The following is a 26,015-nucleotide window of genomic DNA, read 5'->3' as shown; positions in this document are numbered from 1 at the left end:
TTTGGAAAATGGCTGCAATGAAACAAAGAGTGAAAAATTTAAAGGGGTCTGAATACTTTCCGTACCCACTGTATTTGCAGAGACCTTTTCATTAACCATCTTTTCGAACGGTTCACCAGCCATGCCCAGGCTATGCAAAACAATTCACTTCACAGCCAAGTGTTCATTGTCTTTATAGGTTGTATTACCGACAGCGTTCACATTTTCTGTATATAAAAAAAACTACAAAAAGAAAACCATACTTTTTGACAATTTGTCAACTTTCAAACAGTCCAAAAAAAGAGACTCAATAGCCATCAATGGGAGAGGATTTCAAGAATACAGGTTACAGTACAAAACTTGTCCAGGTGGTAGCACATGAAGCATGCATGTGTTTATGTCGCCCGGCTCACCCCTAAATCCATCATGCGAAGACATACTGTATAAAAAGGCCACATGGCTTTTCCTTCATTATTAAATGCACGTGTACTCCGACAACTGGCCTTTGTGTCTGCTCTGCTCATCTGAAGACTGACAAAAGGTGCTTCCCCGCCTTTGGTGGACTTCACAATGGAGTGCTGCAGGAATGAGTCCTAAAACCCAAAATTAATTTCCATTTTTGCACTTCCAGTTCCCTCATCTGGAAGTCAATGGGTTCTTTAAAAAAAGGCAGTTGCTAACTGAGACTACAAATGTATTACACCAAACACGAGAAGTCAGTTGGAATCGGTTGAAAGCTATGGTGCTTGATACATTTTATTTTTGGCAATTGCATTTAGGCTAAAAAAAAAAAAAAATCATAAAATAAGTTGCAGATCTTCATAGGGAACTCTAATGTAGATGATCAACAGTGTTGGGGAGTGACGGAACACATGTACCGGCGTTACATATTCAGAATACAAATTATGAGTACTGTATTCCGTTGTGAACCATAGTGTTCATTTGTGAATATTATCTTGCAGAAAAAAGTATGTAAGCATCATCAACGTTCATTTGTTTTTTAACTGCCGAGGGAGCCAGGGCGATGCTAACTTTTTGGGTTGGCCTCCAAAACATGTCATCCCTGCAACACTCTATAAACACAAAGCCTCACAGGGTTATTATGAAGTGTGTGTTTGGTACACTGGCATGCTCCTGAAGCTATTTACGACTGGGTCATACTACTGACAAACACAAGTCACAGACAGTTTCTGGGATGGGAGTTGTTAACTACAAAAGACTCAGAGCTTCAATGATATTGGTGAAATAAACTTGTCTTTGAAAACAAAACAAAAAACAGCCTTGGCTGAGCTTGACAGTTGCATTTTTAGTGCCCAAAAGTGTTAGATTTTTATCCGCAGTAATAGAGGCATGTTTAATTTTAGTTAAAGGTATAGTTTGACATTTTGGAAAATACGTTTTCACTTTTTTGCTGTGTTAGATAAGAAGATTGATACCACTGTCATATATTTTCCTAGTTAGCTTAGCCTAGCGCAAATATAAGAAACCGGGAGGACCATCAACTAGCCTGGCCCTGTCCAAAGATAAAGGACAGAGGATTAAACAATATAAAACAATATATTAAGTGGTTCATTTGTTGGTTTTACAGGTGCTAGTGCATAGGCGCGGAACACACAAGTAGGTAAGGAAACTGAATATTCTAAGTTTGCATAATCCGGTTAAAGTGTATTTTTTTAAGCGCTTAAAGATCCACCAATGCGTCTGTTGCGCGAGAGAAAAAAATTGAATGGTCAAAGTTGTCATATTGACATTTAAGGTAACATGTTGATTCACCTTTCCACCTTAAAGGTTGCCAGTAGCTGCCTTAGTAGTAGCCTTTAAACGGCACAGTGAATAAAATCTTTTTTTCTCAGTGCATAGTTAGCTAACTGTTAACTAATAAGATGACAAGGCAGCCAAACACCCTTTCATTTTATAGTTGTATTTTTGTAACCTTGCCATCGTAGGAACAGCAGTTAAATAACCTTCAAAATTAGTTGCAATTTGCCATAGGTGCTCTCCGGTACTTAGATAAATAGAACTACACCCCTGTGTACAGCTATAGATCACCTTTAGAGCCCACTAATTAACACAACAATTACAATTTGACATTTTACTGAGGGCTATTTCTTGGGAGCAGTTGCTAGACTCCAGGTAGTTTGCGGTCTTTATGCTAAGCTAAGCTAACCGACAGCTGGCTTTAGCCTTATATTGACCTTGCAGATATGAGAGTGGTATTGATTTTCTCTTTAAACTCAATCAAAAAGTAACTTTTCCTTTAAAACAGGAAATTACCAAGATTGGGGTTGCAAGTTTCTCACTTGAAAACATTGATTTGATGTTTTTGTGGACACAAACCTCACAAGTCTCTGACCAAGGGCTCTGTGTTTGTTAACGGATCAGTCGGAGTATACTGTATGAGCATGTAAACAATAGGCAGTTGGGCTCCAGCATGAGTCTGTTGAGCTCCTTCTTCTTTAGATCACCCCAACGGGACGTCTCTAGCCAACTTTCTCTCTATTCTAAGTGCAGAGGCTTAGCGAAGCCTTTCACCCCTTTTTCCAAATATCTTTTCCATAATCTTTAACATCTGTGCTGTGGAATTAACAACAAAAATATAACTTAAGATAAACTCTCTAGGCACTGTTTGATTTCCAAGGCTTTTTGTTGTAGACTGTGATAAAAGGACAACAAACAAATAAAAAAAAATGATAAAAGAAACACCAGAGAGTGATGGTTCTGCAGACCACACACTTTCTCCTCTGTGATATAATCAAGGTCCTTCAAGTCAGCTCACACACAAACAGACTCGCTTCAAGCTCTGTGGTGGAGAGGCTGAGGGCAGAAAGTTTCTAAAGGGTACGTGTGTAGAAGTTTTCAAGGTTAAGTGTCACTTCCAGTCTTTAACCAATCTTTCTCCTTTTATGAAAAGCAAACAAAGGTTGTGTTTTAAGCCATAATCTTCTGTGGAATCTCTATCGAAGCCTTGATGAAGATGCAGTTGTCTCGGATGTAGTTCCTCTTCTTAATCTCCTCGTGAGAGATGAACTTGGGGTAGCCGAAGCCCAGGGTGCTCTCGTCCAGCGAGTTGCGGCTGCTGCAGGGTTTTTGGAAGTTCTTCCAGTTGGGGTCGGGGTTGAAGGTCTCCGTGATGTGCTGAGGTTTGGAAAGCGACGGGTCGCTCTGGTCCATGATGGAGAAAGTCACCTTGTAGGAGAAGGGCCACTCCAGCAGGCTATCGTACTCTCCGGGCAACACGCGGATGTAGACGGAGAGGTGGGAGCCCTCGCCACTGCCGTTACCGTTCAGGAACGCCGACACCTGCAGCTTGTAGCCGTAGCGGTGAGTGTAGAAGGGCGGGCTAAAGAACTCGTGGTTGCTCCGGAGCTTGGCCTCCTGGAGTTTGCGGGAGTAGTCGCTGAGCTTCCAGATGAGGACACCGTCGTGACTGACGGACAGCTCCTCCATCTCCCTCCGCAGCTCCAGGATCTCTTGCCGCTGACGCCCCACCAGGTTACACATCATAGTCAAGTGAGACTTAGTGGTGTCTTCCAGGTGACGACCAATAGCCAGTTTGGGGCACTGCCAGAGAGAAAGCAAAGAGAGGAATTAATGGCTGCTGCACAGTTAGTAAGTGAGGAGCTGCGTAAAAACATACAGATGTTACACATACACAGCTATATAAATTAACACACACCATACTTGTCTAATCTTGTGTTAAACTGTTTTTCTACAGCCATTTATACTTCTCATATGTATTTGTACTTTAGCTGACCAAAAAATGACAACATGATATTTCCCCATGAATTAATCAAAAAATTAAGCATGACTTGGATTCGAAGCCCACCTTCAAAAAAGAAAATAACTACTCTGAACTTAAAGTTTATGGTCCGGGTAGACATGATTAGTGGAAATATAATGAGGGGTTTTAATAACAGGAAAATACAATTAAGAATTACAGTGAGCTGTATTTGCATGACTTTTCTTTATAAACTGGAGGTTTGTATATAATGAGAGGGCGTCCCAGAAGAATGGTAATTTGGGTTGAAGTGTCTTTCTTGGTCATGTCCATGCACTTTTGAGACAGTTCCTAACTTCAGCTTCTAAACTACTACGACCTCTAAGTTGCACACAGTGTCGAGCTCTAATATTAGATCATGAGATAAAAAATAACATCTTTGCAACATCAGTTTCATCTTCCACTGCACTGATTTACCTTAGTGTTTGGTCAAAAGCCTTCATGTTTGCGTTTGGGTACAATGGGAAGTTAGGCTGTGTGTGTGTGTGTGTGTGTGTGTGTGTGTGGTATGATGGGATGTAATTATAACTTGAAGATGTGGTGTCATGTTTGTGGCAAATTGGGATGGAAAAAATATAAATACTACTGAAAAAATGTGGATGCTGTTTGTATCCATTACCTAAATAATGTATTTGTTTACATCCATTTACATCAACAGACACAGTTCTATTGATGTGTCGGCCATACACTGAACAAAATAAAGATGTAATTATTACATGTAATGGTCACTCTGCTGTTCTTTGCGTTCCATCTGTAAATGTTATATATCAAGTTTTCCAGATGCTTTGTAATAACTAACAGAGCGCCGCGGGTATGACGCTCATCTGCCGCTCTTCCTCGAGTGTGTCCGCATTTTCTCAAATTGATGTCAGTATCAAAAATAGACAGAAATGCACAGTATTGCTCTCATTAAAACAGAGCCTAAAGCCACAGTACTGTATGTTCCAAAAAAGAAGAAAAAAATTACTTTGGACACAGTAAGCAAACAATTTCAAGAAGAAAATGCATGTGAACAATGAAAGTTGTGTTAAGGAAAAGAAGAAGTAATCTTTTAAAGTTAAATGATGGCGGTCCGTTTTACCCTGTGTTTGCAGCCGGCGTCTTTGAAGGGGCAGAGAACGAGCGCGCTGCCGCAGTTGTCCTTCACATGGTTAGCCAGATCCTCTCGGGCGATGTTGGGTGTGCCGCACTGGTTTGGGCACTGGACAGGAAACCGAGGGCAGTGGTACTGGTGGTTCTGCAGAGGAGTCAGGAACAGTGTTAATGTGTACACTCCTAAACGAAAGCACGAGTTATAAGAACAAATTCTGCACTGTGGGGTCGAGTTTTGATGGTTGCACAGGTACAAATGTTCTTGAAAGTAGAAAAAAACAATACATGTGGTTTAACTAATGACGCTGCAAAAAAGATACATAAAAAACAACTGATTATGAAGCCTGAACCCAAAGAAATACAGTAATTAGGACCATGCTTCCAATAACACATGCAAATCTGGCATTTAATGATATAAAAACCCTGAAACAAGTAATTGATGGACAGATAATTAAATCAGTAGGTGATTTGATAATTAATGTGGCCAAGTTAGCTCAGTTGGTAGAGCGAGTGCACGTATATAGAGGCGTATTCCTAGATGCAGAAGGTCCAGGGTTTGAGTCCGACCTGTGACGGTTTCCTTCGTCTCTTCCCCTCTCTCTCACCTTTCAAGTCTCAGCTGTCCTATCAATTAAAGGTGGAAATGCCCCTAAAAAACTTTTGATAATTGACCAAGACCAGAGTGTATCGAGACAGAGACAAGACCAAGACCAGATTTGCCATACAGCCAGAGCTGCGTCTCCTATCTCCGCATTTGTGGTTTTGTCCGGTCTTGAGATTAAATCCCGAGCCCCCTTTATTATTAAGACAAGTCTCGAGTACTACAACACTGCAGTAGACGAAGACCACACGGGTCGATCAGTTGACTATTAGAGGAAATAATCACAAGACTATTAGCCATTATTTTTATTATGTTTTCATCTTTGTTTTATCAAATAATAATAATAAAAGTAATAATAAATCTATAAAATGTAAGCAAAAAGTAAGTCAAAGGTCCAAGTCAAGTCCAAGGGTCACGTTTTCAAAAGGCCTTGTTTTGTCCGACCAACCCTCCAAATCCCAAAAGTATTTAATTTGCAATAATATAAATATCTTCATATATTTAGCATTTTAGCTTGGAAGATTTTCAAAATATTTGCAGGTTGTGTTTCTGAAGATAGACTAATGCGTGCAGCCCTAAATAAAAAGACTCACTATACTCATTAAATAGTAAACAGTGAGTTAGTGTGTGTGTGTGTATATATATATATCCTATGACTGTACTGAAATGATGTTGAGATTAAATGGATAAATAAAATACACGTCATCACTTTGTGTCTAAGATTGGGTTATTACACCTCTTCCCCAAAATGAGTGGGAATGGAGAGGGTTCACTGTCTGCTCAGCCTCTGGCCAGATGTGCACAGAGGCAGGTGCTTCAAAACAGCATATTACACTAACATCCAGCTGCCACAGGACAGAAACACCATGAACGGGAGCATCCTACAGCCATATCCTGGCTGGAAACCCTCTACGAGCCACATGCAGGACGGACGACAGGAACATGACACTGACAGACTTGATCAAGCCAAACAAAACTTGTCATTAATAAAACAGAATTAGAGCAGGGATTTTAAACTGACCTGGATTGTGTCAAACACAAACTCCTTGCCGCAGTACTTGCAGGGCTGGGTGCGTTTGGGACACTCGGCCAGGCCGTGTTGGGACAGCAGTCGCCGCATCATCCTCGCCCCACATTTGTTCTCACAGTAAACACTCTCCTGGGGACACACACCCTGGTGGTTCTGGAATACATGTGAAATAGGCGATTACAATTTAGAGCTGGCCTTTAAAGTCAAAACATGTAATACTGTGGGTGTTACAGTTTACTCAATTGCAGCTTGTAATGAACAAAGTATTTTCGCTTTACTTTTCAGAAGTTCAGAAAATATATTCATCAATCCAGACAATCTGTGACAAAGGAAATGCTAATCTTTATTTTTATTGTCATTAAAAACAATTATTGCGATATTGATTTAGGAAGTGAGTGTTGCAGTTTTTAAGGAATGGCACTTTAGGAAGTTTTCTTACTCGTACTTTATGAGGTTTTTAAACATTAATATGAGTTCCCCCAGCCTTCCTATGGTCCCCCAGTGGCTAGAAATGGTGACAGGTGTAAACCGAACCCCGGGTGTCCTGCTCTGCCTTTGAGAAAATGAAAGCTCAGATGGGCCGGTCTGGAATCTTGCTCTTTATGAGGTCATAAGGGGCAAGGTTACCTCCCCTTTCTCTGCTTTGCCTGCCCAGAGAATTTGGTCCACCCATGAGAGTGAGACATCATGGCTTTCAAACGACCAAAGTGGCAGATGGTCAAGGACACACTCCCAGCCTCCACCTTGCCCCCCCCCCCATCCTCAAAAGCTACAGACTCAGAAATGGCACATACTAAGGAAAGGTCATTGTGGGACTGGCTCTAGTGGCTGTAATTCTGCACCAAGGCTGAATTTTGGGAACGAGACCATACGGTATTAGGGACCACTAAGGTCTATATAAAAGAGACTTTAGATATGGTATTGGGGGACCAATACCTTTAATTAAGTATTTTCACTCAATTAGAAGACTTTTATTGTAGAAGACCTATTAAAATGTAGTATACTGAAGAAATGACTAACAAGAGTATGATTTATTATTTTAGTGAGTACCAAGCTAAAACAAATAGTCAATTAATTGACCAGTACAGGAAATGACAAAAGTAAACAGAGGAGAGGTGGAAAGGACAGAAGTACTTCAGGCCTCTCAGCAAAACACATTTAACATGAAAGACCCAGTCAAAGCTTCTTTCCTTCTGCCAGCACACATGTTATTTCATAACAGACTGACACACCTGCATTACTCCCTCCTGCTGCTTTTCACAAAAACGCCTTTCATAGAGGCATGGAAATTATGAAGCGTCACTGTGGTTTGTGTACGTCAAGCTCCCGCTGAGTTGTAACAGGGAAGGAAATGAAAACAAAAACAGGTTTGGAGTCGGTGTTTACCTCGTAGGCTTCACCGGTGAACTCGCTGCCACAAAACTCGCACTTGACCTTGCGCTTGGGGCAGTCGTGCTGCAGGTGGTCGGGCAAGTCGCGGCGCGTAAGCTTGACAGAGCAGCGGTTGGGGCAGGGTATCACATTGAAGGCGCAGGTGGAAAAGTGGCCCTGAGGGAGACACAACACACACCACACACACACACACACGTTAGGAAATACACAAGTCAGAGTGCTTTTTAGCAGAGATGGGAGGGGAAACAGATGAAAGGACATTAAAGCTTCTCACCTGCAGCTGCTTCATCTGGCCCGTCCAGCGGCAGCCCTCCTCACTGTGGATGCAGCGGATGGGCAGCGCCAGGATCTGCTGTTCCAGCTCTGGGTCTGGGTAGATCTGAAGAACACAAGCAGGACAAGGTCAGAGAGGCAATGGCAGGAGCTAGGCTGGAAGACTGTAATATACCACTTTCATACAGAAAATGTATTTAACATGGGTTTTAATCTGCATTTAACCAATAAACCTTGTAAAACCCCATTGGATAAGCTTAAAAAATACATACTTATGAAACTGAAAACAGGGCTTATACTCTTAGGGCATAAAAAGCTGACATTTTGGAGTAAGACAGGAACGCGGCCCATACATGATATTAGGGCAGGGTAATTTGTGGTTGTCAGCGTTCACAGACTCATTTTAAAATAGTTTAGCATCATCTGTGTCAATCTGAATTCAGAAATCAACGTATTAGCTGCAGTTCATTACTCATGTCACTTATAGATTTTCCAAGTGCTAATGCTAGTTAAGATTTAACCCCTGCTAAAACCAACTGAACAAACTAAATACACTGTAAGTATATCCGCTTTAGAGCAGCTGGCTGCCGTATTTGACTAGCTGTTCTAAGCTAACACAACTGCAGCTTAATGCAGAGTTGAGATTGGTATTGATCGGTGTCTCTTTATTTATCCGAGGGAAATCGTTGTAGAGCAGGTGCAGTGCAAAATAAGAAAGACTGAATGCATGTTGGTTTCTACATCATATCATACAATGTCCACATACAGACAGACAGACAGACCCAGAGTGATGAGCATAAGTCAGTTTTCTGCCAAAACACCCCAAATCCCCCACTACAGTCCACTGTCCTGGGGATTTACAGCTCTGCTCTGCATCTCCATCCCCCCATGCTGTCACACAAGCACAGCACTGGTCAAACAAGAAAAGCCACTTCCTCAAAATGTCACACCAGCCCTCTAAACACACAACAGCTCAGTAACAGCCTGACTGTGCTCACGCGCCTCTGTGTCGAAACATGGGAGCCATGTCTTTCAAAAAATAAAAGTTCATTTGGAAAATTATTTACACCAAAACACTTATCTCACTCCTTGTTTCTAGCTGCTGTGTTAGGGGATATATGCCTCTGCCAAACTAAATAAGGGTTTTAACCTGTTCAAACTAATATATCTGACATTAAAACAGATGCTTTGACTTGCTGCACATTTAGAGCAGCCATAATGCTGCCATAATCACATTCTTTTAGCAGAGTTAAAGAGGGGAAATAAGCCTCTGAAGCAGACTGAAACACTCTCTTATTGTTCCAGTCTTGGAATCTGCAGGGAGTCGGCAATAATGACCTTTTAATAACTTAGTCCCAGGCAGATCAGGGGGGTTAAGCTCTCTGGAGCTTCTACTTGGGGGTTTATTCTGTCTGCTTTAGCCATTGTTAGTCCCGCACTACTACTACTACTACTACTACTACTACTACTACTACTACAGCAGCAGTAGCGGCAGCAGCAGCACAATCCTTTAATGACTGCAACCATCTTGTTCTGTTGGAGCAAGGTTGTGTTTGTGCTTTTTTTTTGAAGGACAGTGTGCAGCGAGCACTACAATAACCCTGACAGTAGACCACCAGGACGGGGTAATTTGCAGGCGACTGGGAGCCTTGGTAAATAACAACGTCTGACAGGTGTGCCATGAGCACATCCTTCCCTTTGGGAGTCCCTGCTATTAGAGGCGCCTTCATCACTCTCAGCACGGCATGCAGACCTGCACTGCTGCAGCTCCAGGCTAATGGCTAATTCAAGCTAATGCTAACTAACCGCATTGGAAAATTACATATTGCCTTCAAATTGATGGCAAAAGCTGCTCAGAAAAAGGGATGATCATTAACTGTTCGTTGGTTTAAATCTCTCATGCATAGTTCAGAATTAAGCCGCCATCCTTTTGTTGCACTCTCACACTTTACAACGGGTATATCACGAGTGAGAGAGACAGCCTCTGACTCTGAATACAGTTAGTTACTATCTTTTCCCCTGTGGGCAAAATCGGATTAACCGCCTTTAAAAAAAGAAGAAGAGAGAAACAATTTGGTTGAAAATTTCAGTTTACAGTTTTAGTTTCTTCTGGAAAAGATGTATTCGGGGGAGGGGAAAATGTGTGGTTCAGAACAACTGAACAAAATATAACTACTGACTCTGGCTTTAAGGTATGATATGTTGAGCTTTCCTCAAAAACTATGTATAGACTGGGGTGACCAGATGAGAATGGGTCAAATTCGGGACGGGACGAGACGTGGGGGGGTTAACATGAATTTCCAAACAATGTTAAAAAAAAAATCTACATTAAGTAATTCAATTGCCTGTGATGTAATTCCAAAAATACAAATGAAAAAATCATTAAAACCATCAATCTGTATGATGGTCTGGTCAAAGTGTTGGTCTGTACAGTTGAGCGTTTATGTAGTCTGCTGCTGTGTTAATCGTACCTTGGCATAGTCCAATGGCAGCTGGTCCTCCGGACACTTGAAAACGCCCTCACTGCAACAAAACAACAGAAAAGTTTTATTATTAGGATCCCTCCAAAGAAAAGATGAATAGAGACAAAAAAAGTTTGCAAGCATCTCATGAGGACAATCAGCCATTTTTTAAATCGCATTCAGCGTTCAGTTAGATTACCAACTCTAAACCTGGCTGAGAACAACCGGAGCTAAAAGGCACTTCAGCCTGTAAGAACACCACGGCATCATCTTTGGTTTTATTCTGTCTCAAACACTCTTAATATGAGAAGTTCTCTAACTCATCACACACACACACATATACAAACACTGCACAATAAAGTCAGCTATTTGAGCTTCAGACTTCAGTGGCATTGGCTCTTTCATCTTCTTCCTCTCACAGCAAACATCTGCACAAATTTCGAAGACAAAACTATTGGAGCCTGATTGCTTTATTTCTACTACATAAAGAGATGATTGATGATCCACTTTCCAGATGCTCTGGAGATTCTCTCCCAGTTTAAAAAGTTATCTAGATAACAATGAACTAGTTTCAACAGACTTCTGTTTTCCTGAGAAAAAAGCAGCGTTAAAACATGCCTTCAAGCTTGAGACTCTTCCTCAGGAAAAACAGACGATTTGCTGATTTGTGAGTGAGTAGGTTTTTTTGTTTGTTCTTCTCCTCCTCCAGCAGTTCAACCTAAAATAAGATTTTATTACGGACTCCAGCTCATTTGGTGGCGCCACAGAGGAACCCTTACTGGCCTGTTTGAGGGCCAGATGAGCGAGTGCCATGGCTCGTTAGGATGTCCCTACCCTGATGTCATCATGAAATATTCACACTTGTAAATAATAGAGGCAGCAGCCAGTAGGGGTAAGCTGCTAAACAGGATCTAAGCTTGCAGCTGCACAGCAAAACCCTCCAGACACACAAACAAGACTTAAAAAATACAGAAAAGGCAATCGGAGGCTGAACTCTTGAGATGTCAGCGGTGTCACGAGTGTCCCCTGTGGTTTCTGGATCAGAGATGCTCTCATGGACTGTCTTTATTTCCAGGTCTTCTATTTTGAAAAAAAGGATTTTAAGATTCAATAGTTATCCGATTTGCTGCTTTTTCCAGTTTTATGGGACAGTAAGTTAACACCTTTGGGTTTTAGAATGTTGGTCGGACAAAATGATGTCAAGTTTGGGATTGTGGGAACCCTTGAAAGTTATTTTAAATGAATTATGCAGCAAAATATGTTTTGTTTTTCACATGAAATCGACTGAAACGGCAGACAACAGAGATGTACAGAAAGGATTCTTTTGTTCCATAGTCACGAGCCCTGAAGCTTGATCCGTCCTCCACTTGCAAAGAAGCCACTCAAACCCCAACCATTTAAACTAATTAAGGGACAACAGTGTGTAAACAGTCAGTGTTTTTGCCACGTGCTTTAATATGGTTGGCTGCAGTGTCACCTGACCGTGGCTCCCAGAGGCACAGCGACATGTGACAGGATGGGAGGGTGCATGTGCTTTTTGCCCCATCTATCCAGCTGCCATGAACCCAGGGGAGGGGGGGGGGGGGCGCAGGGAGCAGAGGTTAGGCCTGAGAGGGAGGGAGGGTTGATGAAAAGGGAGGGAAGGAGGTTAATGCATGACGAGACAGCAGTAATTCTCCTCCATTAGGGTCACTGTGTCAGCTGGGAGCCGGAGACCAATTAACAAGCCACAAAGGGCTGTAAAAGAGGGTCAATCGATTAGAGGCAAGGAGAGCCAAGTCAGCATGTGTAGAGTGAAATCATTTACAGTACTCATCGCCAGCACCGAGGAATCATCTCACACTGCGGAGTACAGCGAGCACCACAACCACGCAGCGAGAGGAGATTGGAAGCGACAGGCTCTCAGCTCTGGACAGGGGACTGCCAGGGGCCAAGTCCAGCTCGGGCCCCGTATCTGACACATAGAGAGGCAGACAGGCGAAAAGAGCCGAGTCACAGACTGTCAGGATGATTCCTCCCCTCGTCGCAGAGAAGCTCCCCCAGCCACACATTCATGTGTTGGGGCCCCATTCCTGAGAATAGAGCTCGACTTGGTCTTGGTCACTCGTGAGTCGAATTTGCTGCCGCTTTGTGACAGCACATTAGCAGTGAAACGTTGGGCCGATGTGCAACGCAACTCCATTTCAATTACATCCATCTTCTCGGACTACTAAGGGCTTTATAGAAGAGACTTGAGAGCAGCATGACCAAAAAGAACCGAATATCACAAATAGGGCTTTGTTTTTCAAATCAATTTGATAAATATTTTGCAAGTTATTTTTTTAAATTGCTGCAAATTAAATTAAAGATTGCAGACGGCAAGGATTAAAATGCCTTCTTTTGTCTGATCAATAGGCCAAAATCCAATAAGTGTAAAAAAACAACATAAAAGCAAAAGCTACTTGGATCCAATGGATGTTTAGCATTTTTTACCATACTAGTGGCTTGGAATGAGCAAATACTGGCATGCTTACCTAAGATATTGTACATGGTAAACACTACATCTGCTAAAACGTCAGCATGCAAGCATTGTCATTGTGAGCATGTTAGCATGCTTAGCATTAAGCTTGAACTACACGCTTACAGCTGCTAGCAATTTATTTTTCTTTTGCATGTTAGACACTTAATGAAAGAAACAAATAGAAATAGATAAACAGAATGATTTATTGATTGATTAGATTAACTAATGTTTTTGACTGTTATCACAAGAAAGGCAAGCATCTATTAGAACACCTGTGAAACAATTAGTTGCTTAAAACGTCAGATAATGTTGATATTTGATTCACCCTACAAGTCATGTACTAGACATCCAGTTTTATATAAATATTTTGGGGTTTTGGGCCATTGATCAGACAAAGCAATCTGAATCCTTGGGCCCTAGATTAATAGAAATAAAGAGAGGTTAATCAGAAGGAATAATCGTTAGTTACAGCCCTAATGCAGTCTTTAAAGAATAAACATAACTTTTACACAAAGAATAAAGGGACAACTCCTTTGTGCACATCCTGGCAAGCAGGAACTTGCACCCCCACAAACAGCCAGGCAAAACAACTTTCACACAAATTTCTGTCTTTGACCAGAGTTCACGCCCTCGTCAGTGAACATCCAGGGTGAGAGGCCGATAAACAAGTGTTTCGTGTTGGGATGTCACAGGGGAGCAGCTTAAGACCAGACAGCATACTACAATCACCTCATTAAAATTTCATCACCTCCTTCTGTCCGCTCGTACTGCGAGAGCAGCCGAGGCTCTGCAGCTGCTCTGCCACCCAGACCGTCATGTTTAAATCACCTCGAATTCACTGTCAGACAAGGGCACGCACATTTTTACGTTGTTTTGGCTTGTAGCGAACACATTCACCACCCTCTGCAGGTGAAATACACCCACTCATCAGACCCATCATTGCCTTGGACCTTAAATCCCTCTCCCCTCTTATTGGCCCCTCTCAAATCTTCTTTTCAGGCGCAGATTAAACAGCTATCCATTCATCCCGGCGATACCACGAGTACAGCCGTCACATCATGCTTCGTCACTCTGCGCACGGCTCCTGACAGTCAGACGGTGAGGAGTACAAATCCCTCAGGTTTAATCTCACCGGTACACAGCAGAGGTTTTTTTTTTGTTCCTTTGTGTTTTTCCAGGTGACAGCGTCCACCCTGCAGGCCACACATAGCATGCATGATGGTGACAGTAACCTTGAAACCTGCTCTATATTAGGAGACTCCTGAACAAACCTCCCTGTGTTTGTCAGTGGAGAGGCCAGGGCTGTCGAGACACACTAAACACACTAAATCAAAAGCATGAGGCTTTTGCAAGTCTGTGGCACATTAACACTCTAAACAGACCTCTGTCACATAGCGTCGAGGAGCCTGGAATGAACTGACCGCTTGTCTCCTGTTGGAGCTCAACGCCGGCTTGTGTGTTCATCCTCGTGCTAAACCCTTTGTTGTCTTTTCAAGTTAACCAGTATTAACTTCACATAAACACAAATAAAACCTTAAATTCCACCAGTGCCCTCCGTTCAGGCTCTTCGTCTCACAGCTGAAACCAAACTCCCTGCTTCTCCCCTCAGGAAGTGGAAGAGAAAACAGGAATTGTCTTTTTATCTCAGATAGAGTTCCTATAATCACTGCAAATCAAGGCTGGTTTTCAGTTTGTGTGCATGAGACTGTGTGCAGCAATGACATTAAAATGATATGAGCGACTTTGGACGGCTACTTCCACTTTAATTATGGAACCTTCACAAAGAAAAAAAACTGTTTTTCCAAAGATTTAATAGATTACTTTTATGTTTTCCCAGCTGTCTCTGAAGCTGTCTCACCACAACCCACATTGTGTTGTAATTTCTTCCAAATTAAAATTGATAGTGCCGGTGAGTTACTGTTGCTCAAGCATATTTGGAGCAATAGTTGTTCAGTGGAGAATACACCTAATTAAGTATGTCTACTGTCATCTTTCAGCATAATTCTCTAATCTGTTCTTATACACTCCTCCGTCCCTAACCCTAACCCGTCCTGCAGAAGCTCGTCCTCTCAACTTTAGCAAGCTGGATTAACGCCCTAATGTGGGCAGTCAGTGCTTATTAAGTGGCCCCTAAACAAGGTTCGAGTGACAGGGACTAAGGCCGGGTGGTGTTTCCACCTGTGGAATCTGATACACCGGGAGCGCAAAGCTCTCTTCGCCCCCGGCTGATTTGGCTTTCGTCCAAACGCTCTGCAGCCCTTTCATTTCTCTGGAAAGGGAGGAGCAGCTCCTACTTTCACAGAGTGTGATGACACACCTACCCACAGGTGGATCAACTGCTCCTTCACAAGCTTCCTGTGGGACATCCACACACAGTGATGCTGTGACAGCTTCTTGTGTGGGATTTAATACCTACAAGATAAGCTGTCAATACCTAGTAGTTTGCTAGAGATTATATTGTGTATAAGCCCTCTGACATCCTCCTCTGCCACTTCTGTAGACAGGCATTGCTAATGTCTGTGGAAAAGTCACCTTCTAACACATTAATGCAACAAACACGATCGGACTAAATGGTCCAGTCAGAGCCTGTTTTACACAGAGCTCGGACTTAAGACTAAAATCGACAAAATCTCAGTCTCCAGTAGGGAACCCCTACATGCTAATGCTGTAAAATACATAAACTATTGCAACTTTCCAAGGAGTAAAGAGAGGAGTTGATGTCAATTAGGAACTATGTTGATGATCTGTGATAGAAATCCAAATATTCCCTCCTTTAAACTTCTCAAATGTGAAATATTGCTGTTTTATGTAAATGGTTTGTTTTTGAACCGATGACATCACGTTTGGCTCTAGGAAAAGCTTCTGAAGTCACGTGGGCCAAACGATTAATTGACTAATGTAAATACATTTTACAGTCAGCCCTAAACTGAATATATTTTGGTTTTTAGTTGGGAAAAACAAGCAATTTCAAAGGGTCATGTTCGTAAATCATAACACGAATATTTCACAATTCAAGAGAACTATTGTCGAATTGATAAATTAGGAAAATTATCATTGGATTCTGAGCTAGTGAAAAGCTCTATACCTATGAAGTGATCCAAAGTTGGAAGTGGTTTAATCTGTTGATTCACACTAAAATTAGCTGCTGTTCCTGTAAACTAGGCAAGTTAAATACAAAATCTTGCAGGATTATTTTTGCCCTTGCAGCACCCAGCAAAGGCTTTTTAGCCAGTTCAACAGAGGATGTTTTACGAGACCGGTATAACCTGCCATCCTCCAGTCATTTTATTTAAATTTATTGAGGTCTTCTGTGTGCTTAATCATGTTCCAATCTGCTCTAAATAATATTCTCATTAATTACTGACCATATTTCACCAAACACAGGAGACATCTGATGAATATGAGCCCACATTGATTTACTATTTCACAAATCGGTCGAGTATAGGGCAGTAAATGTGAGTGAAAAGACTTCTTTTATGGATTTCTACAAAAATCAGAGAAGAATAAGGATACATTCTTAAAAGGACCTGTGAATCCTAGTCGGGTGCAAACACATAATGTTTTTCTTCCCATCATTGTTTTTTTCTACGTTAAGATTTATGATGGCTTTCAGGAACCTGCTTTAGAATATGACACGTGTAAAATCCCATCCGACTTCCTCGGCTGGCCACTAACAGCCACTGGCAGCTGTTTAAGAGGAAGTAACAATGGCTGACAGTCTGCAGGTCATGGTCATCAACAAGAAAGACATAAATTACATCTGACTCGGTGTTAGACAACCCTAAAAAGACAGGCGGAAAATTAAACTACTTCCAATGGTGATTACACATATTCATATAAATCAAGCACAGCTCAACTTTAAAGTGCAGTTGAAAATCTTTATTTTATGCGTCCTTGTCCAGACAAATACTATTTTTACTAGGTTGCCTTGCCAAAGCAGGAATAAAATGATGCAAGTGGGAGAAAGGCACTACTACAAGAGAAAGAGAGAGAGAGAAAGAGAAAGGGAGAGAAAGAAGGAGAGTGAGTGTGTGTGTGTGTGTGTGTGTGTGTGTGTGTGTGTGTGTTTTACTGTGACCAAGATAGAAAAACGAAAAAACATTGAATAGGCAGGTTTTATTATGAGCTACACTGAGACTATACCTACAAAATATGACCAGAAGAAAGTGTGTTTTGATGCTTTTGTGTAGTTGCAGAGATCATTTTACAAACACACACTGTGGATCCTGACGGTCAGGACACCTGAGGCCATTCTTGCTCATGCCGTCATCACTTATGTAATGATATTCATTTCTCCTTGCAGTTCACCTCACCGCGCTGACATTTTGTTAGTTGTGATTAGAGTTCACACAGCTATAAAGCGTCCAAAGGTCAAAAAAAAAAGTTTGTTTTTCTTAAATGTCGGTTTTGCAGTAGCACCGCCAGCAGATAAAGAGTCATATTACTGTGTATTTAATGCTGTTTTTTAATGACTCTGTACAGAAATGTTGTTGCCAATGCCAACCCACTCATTTTGAAATGTAAAACTACAAAAAGAGGTTACAAACAAAAAACTACAGCCCACAAAACTTCTGTTTTTTTTCTAATTAGTAGGACAAATTATGGAATTATGGCATACATAAACCAATATTCAAAAACGGTTGATAGAAGGACTTCTGATCAACATATTCTACAGTTAATGGTGTAATAATCCTGTTTATTTTACCATTTAGTTATATGATCCCTACATCTTTACTTTTGGCATGTATATATTTGGGATTTGCAGTTTACTGTCAACCAGTTTTTTATTCATGATACATACCATACATTTCTGTCATTGTGCATTTCGTTTTTCCACCTTTTTACAACTAATCTTTATTGCTTATATTTTGTTTATTTGCACTCCTACTTTGTACTGCAAGTGCTGAACAAAATGTCCCTTGGGATGATTAAAATTCCATCTCATATCCTATCATATCTTATTCCTATTAACACAATTTATTTCCCATTGATGAGGTTACCAACACATAAGGGCTTGGGACTTAATTAGTAGTTATATAATAATTTTTCTTTTTTCTTACAATATGTTTAGGACTACATTTCCCGGACTGAAATATTTTGCTTGTGTGATTATAAAACGTAGCTCCAAGAAGCCGGCGATGCAAAATCAGACAGTCGGTTTGAATCTGTGAGCAATTAATACAGTGACTCATCAAATTGCCAGAGGGGCAGCTTAGAAAGCACCATGCCATGATAGCAAACCTTAAAAAACAGAGCCACTTGGCAGAGAACTAGTTGGCTACAAAGAGAGTGAGAGGAAGGAAGGAAGGAAGGAAGGATGAATAGATGGAAGGAGGGTCAGAGGGAAGAGGAGGAGCCATCTGCAGGCTGAGCGCAAGCCCGCAAGATGCCATAATCCATCCTTAAGTGTGCGAGGAGGGTAGACAGCGCTTAGCAGTATTTATAATCCCCTCACACTGTCTCCTTCCATCAGTGTGATCAGCCTTTGACATGGAGTCTTTATCAGAGACGGGAGGGTAATAACATGGAATGCTAATCTTCTCAGTTTGTTTCTGTTGACTATGAATTTATAGCCTTCATAAACTCCAGCCGTGTAGGACATGCTCTTGACTCGCACCTACTATATTATGAGTTCAGAGAAACATTAGAGATAGATATTTGACTGCTCTTTTGCAGGGAGTTGGATGAGAAGATTGAGACTGGTGTCAATCTTCTCATCTGAGAAAAGAAAGTAAGCACATTTCCTGAAATGTCAAACAACTTCTTAACATCCTGTTAAAATAACTGTTTGTCGTGATATGCATTTTATGTAGGATCTTTGTTTTCCTGGTCGATTTCATCCCACAGATTATTCGCTGTATGCAGGAGGAACAGAAAATCAATCCACTTTCATTAACTGCTGCTGATTTGGGTGCAGGGTGGTGGTTGCGTGGGGTTGGGTTGGGGGGGTGGGCGAGAAGTCTGTCCCATCAATTGTATCGAGAGCTGAGCTCATGCATGCAATGCAATACAGTCACCCTCACCCACGTAGTACACAGAAAAAAAAAGAGACCACCACAACGGAGGCGTACCAAGGCCTGTACTGCACACATGAAAGGAAAGGAAGGCTTGAAAGGAGATGCTTTACGTTTGATCTTGTTGAAGGGCGGTTCGTGGAGGGGCGGTTCGTGGAGGGCTGTGCCCGGAGATCAATGAAAGTCCTGAGCTTTAACATGTCACACATGTGAGAAGCACCTACTGGTCTGTGAAAAGTGCTAAAAGCTGCTGTCAAGGTTGCAGCATTAAGTGTGAATAACCCCACTCTCCATTTTATTACCCACTGTCACACATTTGCGAAAAAAGAGTGCATCAACTGTTATTCACCAACTCAGCCCAAATGGAAGCAGTTACATGTTGTAAATTTCTCCAGACACGTGTAAATTTGAGCTGTTTTAATCACCGATGGCTGGTCTAATTTTAGCTCAGCTTCAGAGGACAGATTTCTGCTCAAAAGGCCTATCTGCAGCGACGGTGGCTTGCTTCGAGGAGCTGCCACGCTAATCCTGTGGAATGCGTGCACTGGATGGAGGGGCTCTGAGATTGCCAATGCATTGCCTGGCCTATTAAAAAGGAGATCTGCCTGCCAACTGTATGCATATGGCGCTGGAGAAGGAGCACTAGACACAGTCAGCTCATTTTTCCTTCAAATGGCATTAATGAATCAGCTATTGGAGTCACAATCATCGAAAAGCACAGCATGAAATCGCAGCACTAATACAGATTAAACTGTGTGGAAGCAGCATTGCGCTTTAGGCCATTGTACAAGCTGTCTTTCACAATGAGAGGAAATTATGAGTATGATGCAATGAAAAAGGAGCCTATCTTTCAGTTTGAGGACATTTCGGGAAACAGACTCATTTGCTTTCTTGCTGGGAGCTAAAGCCAGCAACCGTTGAGCTCAATTAGCTTAGCATAAACACCGGAAACGGGAGAAACAGCTAGCTGTTAGCTTCATATTCAGCGGAAAGATATGGAAGCTGTATCCATTTACCTCTTCAAACGTATTCTAGATGGCCAGAATATACTATAAATAAATTGAAGGACAGATGGTAGGGATAGGGTGGTTAGGATGTTAATGCCCTGCACATCCAGAGATTCTGTATCATAAAGCATTTCACTTTTAAGAAACTTTCTCTGATTAGTTAGGACATTAGCAGACATACCACTCCTTCACATAAATCAGAGACTCAAGCTCAAGTTTTAAATGCCGGGAAAGTTTCTGTTTAAGTACCCAGAGAGAAGGCGTGATCTTGAAATATGCAAACTACATCAGTCAAGAGCTTTAATGGAGTCGTTCGACTATCCTCGCTCACAGTAATAAAGACAGAGAAAAAAATCAAATCGTGACACCAAATCCCATGAGGTGTTTGTGTTAAAAAGCCATTAAAATTTAAAAAATGATTTTGCATCCAGAGGTTTCATGCTCCTTTAACAAATTAAGACGCCGTATGTGAGGTCATCACAAAGTAGGATCATTCACAAGCCATTTCCAGAATTAAGTGGTGTGGATTTCAGCGTGAATTAACTGTCAAAATGCCTTTTTTTGTCAAGACGTCCTGAACTCCTGTGGAAGAATGAAGAGGAATATGCCAGTGGCTTGTTAGCTGGTCCTAACGACTCATTATTCCTGGATAACGACCTCCTTTTGCTCTCCGGGGGGTTTGTTATACAAGTTTCAAAACCACCCCCCACCCCATCAAGATCCCAGCCCAGAGGCCAAGAGGGACAGTTTGTCTTTAAAAAGAATTTACTCCACTGTTGGCCACCAGAGGAAAGGCATCAATCAGAAGCCACTTAGAGGTAAAGTTTCACGATTTAGCAGCACCAATAGACACATGAGCTAATGGCACCAGAGGAGAGAAGAACGAGCTGCGGCTTTGCATTCTCTTCCCATGAATCACGTTTTATAGCAATTGGTAAGCCCTTCAGCGTTTATAAAGTCTGCTCTCAATGCCAAACTCATAGAGCAGACAAAGACGGTTGTTTTTAATACATGCAGATCTAGTGCATGCCTCTGGGGAAGAAGCCTCACAAAACACATCTCTCATCACCCTTTGATTAAAACTATTCATTTATTGCAGAGCGATTGTCACTACTTTGAAAATATGTGGCGCAAACGTGAGTTGTAAACAAGCTGAGAGGGAAAACAACACAATACCTGCAAGCAAGTTTAACTATCAGGTCCAGACAGGCAGATTATCTCACCTCATTTCTGCATCACCTCCTCTGCAACCAACAGCGGCAGGTGGCAGGGCAGATAATCCCTCCAACCAGTAACATCTTATTGACAACAGATCTTTTTATTACCCTGCACCTGTTCACCCCATTCACCAGAAAAGGAAATGAAACACACAAAAAATTGGGGTTTAATCCGTTTCACAAAATAATTCCTGCTTGGTAAAATGCTAAAGAGTTACAGTAGATTTAATGTATCTTTAATTATAATTGTGTTGTATGTCCATGTGAGTTTCTATCCACCATTTTCAATTTGCATGTAAAAACAAAAAACACTTCATTCAATAAAGTTGAAACATAAAATACAGTTTGCTTGTCTGAGGAAACGGTGTATCGATAAAAAAAAGGCAACAGGGTGCGATGGAAAAACACTTATTATATAAATCATGTCTACAATTAAATCATGAAACAAACATAGTTGCCACATTTATTTGTCATTTATCACATTTCCCACGTGCAATCGTTTGTGGATTGACTGGCATTGTGCCCTCTTCTTCTTTAACTAACACTTAACTTAGCACTCAACAAGGGAATGAGCTGCTGTTAATCTTATGGCGTTTTTCAACTGCATGGTACCTAGTCGCCTCAACTCTACTCTACTCGCCTTTTTTGGTTTACCATAAAAACTTGTTAACAGGTTTTTTTTTTAATTACTACCTCAGTCAAGGTTCCAAGCGAGCTGAGGCTAAAACCAAACCAAAAGCTGACGTGAAAACTATGAAGTTAAATATGGTGCAAAATGTGACTTGTAGAAAAGAAATCTGTACTTTTTTTCCCCCCACTTCAGTCACTTTTCCAGTACAACTTTTTGAGATACATTCGTTGCAAAACTGATTTGTACCTGGGGATTTAGTCTGTGGAGCTTTGAACCAACAGGACGGCCGGGGACAGCAGGGTTTCTATTGCCAGATGAGGGAAACTCTGTCCGGCTTATTTATGTAGCATGAAAGCTAGCGTTAGCTAACTAGTAGAGAGCTCGCTTCTAAATACTGTAAATACCTTTTAATTATCCCAACACTTTTAACAGTCCAACTGAAACACTGGCGGTGAGCTATTAGTGGGTATAACGCGCACCTTTTAAATAAAAAATGTATTTATTTATAAGTTTGCTGGTTGATTAGCTTGCTAATGCTAGCTTGCTATTCCACCAAAACTAGCGGTGAGCTCCAGGGACGGTTGTAACGCTGCTACCGGGTCCTGGAAAAAAACAGCCGGATTTAAATAGTTCATCCAGCGGTTGTTGTTTTTTTGCTGCCTCCAGCTTCTTTTGAAACTAATTTGTCTTCTGGCAAACAGCCACATGCCCAGAATCAAAAGCAACACACCTTCGACGTTCTGTGTGTGTCGCGTTAGGTCACGGCAGTTTCCCGCTATGACGACCAGCCACAGCTCGCCTCACGCATGAGGCGGTACTAGTCTGCAATGGAAAAGCAGGACGGGGCACGGCAGCTGAGCCGAGTTGAATCGAGCAGGTACCATTTCTGGAATGAATTTGGATGAAAACTTGAATTGTTTCTGCCCCGTATGTAACTGTGGAGAAATAGATCAACCACCATTGTTTCTTTTCGGTGGGTCACTGACTCGCTCTTTGAAACTGCTGGTAACAACAAAAAAAGCAGCTCTGCAGTCGTTAACCAGCTGTCTTTTCTTTCCCGTCCTTCATAGATAAGTACTGCACTCAACACAAACACTGTCCTGCTATGTGTGCGCCAGATAGCAGGTGTGGGTAAACCATTATCAGCTTTACTGTGTGAGTTATTTTCGGTTTCCACAAGAAGAGGAAGAAAAATGTGCAATGCCCTCTGTGACACATTCATTAATTAGCTAGTCCAATCCTACAGAATCATTAAAAGTAACAGAAATGTGTCGATGCCACTCCTTAATTGTTTGTTTTAGACAGAATAGAGACGGGATAACGATTTGGATTTCCACTTGTCAAAGTCTGTGACCTGCCTCGCTGTGATTCACCGTTATCACAGCCGAATGCCGGAAGCAAAGCCATGAGTCTGATGTGTCATGAGTCACTTGTGATCCTCTCAGGCAGAAAAACTTTTTTTTTTTTTTTTAACTCCCAGCCTCGTCTTTTATTCCTCGATGATGCTCACCTTCAAAAACTAGTCAAGGTGACGTCTTACTTTCCTCTCAGATATCCGAAAGGAAAACGTCGTACTTCCTGTGAATTTCTTTCAGCTTTCCTAATGAACTGTGAGCGGAAAGGCTCCTTTTCCTGATTTGTCAGTTAGCTGATTCAGGCCTGTGAGGTGTGCACATGAGTAGCGACAATTCTAGATGCTGTGCTTTTGTGTCCATGGTAACTGGGACGGAAGGTGAGGGATTTTTAGGTATGGGTGTGTGTGTGTGTGTGTGTGTTTAGTTTGCAGACACATGCACTAATTGACCAAAAATGAACGATCCCTGGTCATTGCTCCTATTAGCTGTTATAATCTCAGACATGTGGCTGTTTTCCCTTATCAGTCTGAATCTGTAAAGAGTACATGTAGATTAAAACGATTCAGAAACCCGCCCCCGGCCTGCACATGCCCCCCCTCTGACTGACTGTGAGCCAGCTCAGAGCTGCGCCTCCTGCAGTTGTCCACTTCTCTGCTTTGTGGATGCAATTTCTTTGTTCAGCGAGGCGAGGTGCTGACGTCAGTTTGCTTCCTTTGTTTCAAAACGCCTCAGCTGCATTGTTCGTCTAGCATGAAATCTTCAACCTGCCCCTGTTGCCGGGAGCAACAATGAGATAAATTACAAGATTTTTCAATCCGTGTAACAGGAGCAAAGAAGAAAATAAAAAGCAGAATTAGCGATTAGAGATGTCACCCATTCCTCGTAAGAATAAATCACAGAGGACAATGCAATTTTTTATATTTGGTTCGCTAAATTATTTGCAGTGTTTTGAGTGGAGTGTGACAACCACTCAGCTGTTTATTTCTTCACATTTTCAGTCTGCAACAAGTTGATTAAAAAGGAAGAGATGTTCCTGAAGGGCTACAACTGACCATTATTTTTTTGGAATAATCAATTAATAATATTCAAGCAAAAATGGCAAATTTTCTACTGGCTCCACTTCCTCAATTGAGAATATTCGCTTATTTGGTCATTTTGCAATATGTAGTACGTAGTAGTACATAGATTTCTTTTGTTGGACAAGACAAGCAACTTGAAGAGGTCAATTTGACTTTTCTTTTTGCCATTTTCTGAAATTGATTAACTGATAATAAAGTTGCCAAGTGAAGTGTCCCATTTTGTAAATTTACCACCACAATCAGCCAATCCTGTGCTATTTCTTCCACGTTTGGGTGAGCTAAGAAAGTCTAGAAAACAAGCACGCCTTCACCCTGAATGAGTTGACTGAATGATGCATCTGGACGTGCACCTGACGGAGCGACTTCCCGCGCAGGCTCTTTGATGGGATCAATGAGTGGCTTGTGCAGAGGGAGGAAGAAGTGGGTTCAGAGCATTAACGCTGTGTTGACATATCGGAGAATGAGCTGCGAGACACAACACAAGGGAGTGAGTGTACTCGACAGAATCATTGAGCTGTTTGGTTAAAGGACCACCACAGCAAACAGCCCAGCTGACGAGAGGAAGGTGGAAGAGTCTTGGCAGGAAGGAAGCGGAAAGTATGAGAGGGCAACTGGCCAGTGACCTTAACATTGACGGGGCCCCTGTAGATAAATGACTATAATTCAGGAGTGTGTTTCGCTTCAAGTGCTGGGCTTAACTGCTCCGCAGACACCTGTTCAGCTGTATAGAGGAGCCTTTCACTGAGGACAGGTGCCTTGGCAGTGAGACGCTCACTTCCCGGCGCTCTCCGCTCCCAGCTGCTCTCCTTTCAGACCTCAGACTCAGATTCCTCGCATGCCTGCCTGTCAGCTCAGCAACCACTGCAGCGGTCACTCAGCTGTCTCATAGCGAAGACAATTCCCCAATACAAGCAATACCTCTGCCAGAGGAGCATCACGGGAGCATCTCATATTAAAGGGGACAAAGTGAAAACGATCAGTGGGTTTAAGATAAAATTGGAATATGCTGCACATTGTGCACTTTTCACAAAACAACTTTCCACGCTCTATGCTAGATGGAAAGTTCCCTAGATGCATGTGAATGGTTGCATGAATGGTTTTCTACATAAGTAGGAGTAGTAATTGTTCGTAGGGCTGCAACTAACTCATTATTTTATTAATTTAATGAACTGGCCAGTTGCTTTCTCAATTAAGCAATTAATTACTTGATTGATAAATATGTCAGAAAATAGCAAAAAGAAAAATGAAAGCCCAAGGTGATGTTTTCAAATGGCTCAAAACCCAAATATATACAACTGAATCACATAAGACACATTCAGAAGCTGAAAAAAGGGACTGTTTCGGTACATTTGCTTTAATTGATATTCAAAAAAAGCTGCCAATGTATTTGATGTTAACTGACTCATCAACTAATGGTGTGCGACTCGCTAACACCCTGTTTGGGAAATTCAGCATAAATGTTTGAAAAAAAACTGAAAAAAGCATCCTGCTGGAATAATTTCTGTGGGAGTTTGAACATGTGTGTTTTGCCGGGTGCATGTTGTCAGTCGTCTTTCTAGCTAGTTCGGTGACCTGTGCACAACACAACCAGATTGGAAGGGGGGG

At 41.8% G+C, this 26,015-nt stretch overlaps 1 protein-coding gene across 2 annotated transcripts in view; it reads right to left on the bottom strand.

Annotated features, from left to right (window-relative positions):
• Window positions 1-2,488: 2,488 nt before the first annotated feature.
• Window positions 2,489-26,015, bottom strand: part of traf4a (tnf receptor-associated factor 4a) — a 34,278-nt gene continuing 10,751 nt past the window's right edge. Inside the window, exons 2-8 of one of the 2 annotated variants that reach the window (XM_034867369.1) lie at window positions 21,352-21,460; window positions 10,617-10,668; window positions 8,147-8,251; window positions 7,867-8,028; window positions 6,472-6,633; window positions 4,839-4,994; window positions 2,489-3,540 (exon numbers count right to left, since the gene is read on the bottom strand). In XM_034867369.1, coding sequence (XP_034723260.1) covers window positions 2,908-3,540; window positions 4,839-4,994; window positions 6,472-6,633; window positions 7,867-8,028; window positions 8,147-8,251; window positions 10,617-10,668; window positions 21,352-21,356 — 1,275 coding nt within the window. In that variant the 5' untranslated portion in view covers window positions 21,357-21,460 and the 3' untranslated portion in view covers window positions 2,489-2,907. The remainder of the gene's footprint in view (window positions 3,541-4,838; window positions 4,995-6,471; window positions 6,634-7,866; window positions 8,029-8,146; window positions 8,252-10,616; window positions 10,669-21,351; window positions 21,461-26,015) is intronic. The other variant, XM_034867368.1, reaches the window with a different exon arrangement.

Source organism: Etheostoma cragini, chromosome 3 (genome assembly GCF_013103735.1).
Source record: "Etheostoma cragini isolate CJK2018 chromosome 3, CSU_Ecrag_1.0, whole genome shotgun sequence".
NCBI classification, from domain to species: domain Eukaryota; kingdom Metazoa; phylum Chordata; class Actinopteri; order Perciformes; family Percidae; genus Etheostoma; species Etheostoma cragini.
Note: the sequence above shows the minus strand (reverse complement) of the source record. Positions and strands in the feature narration are given on the sequence as shown.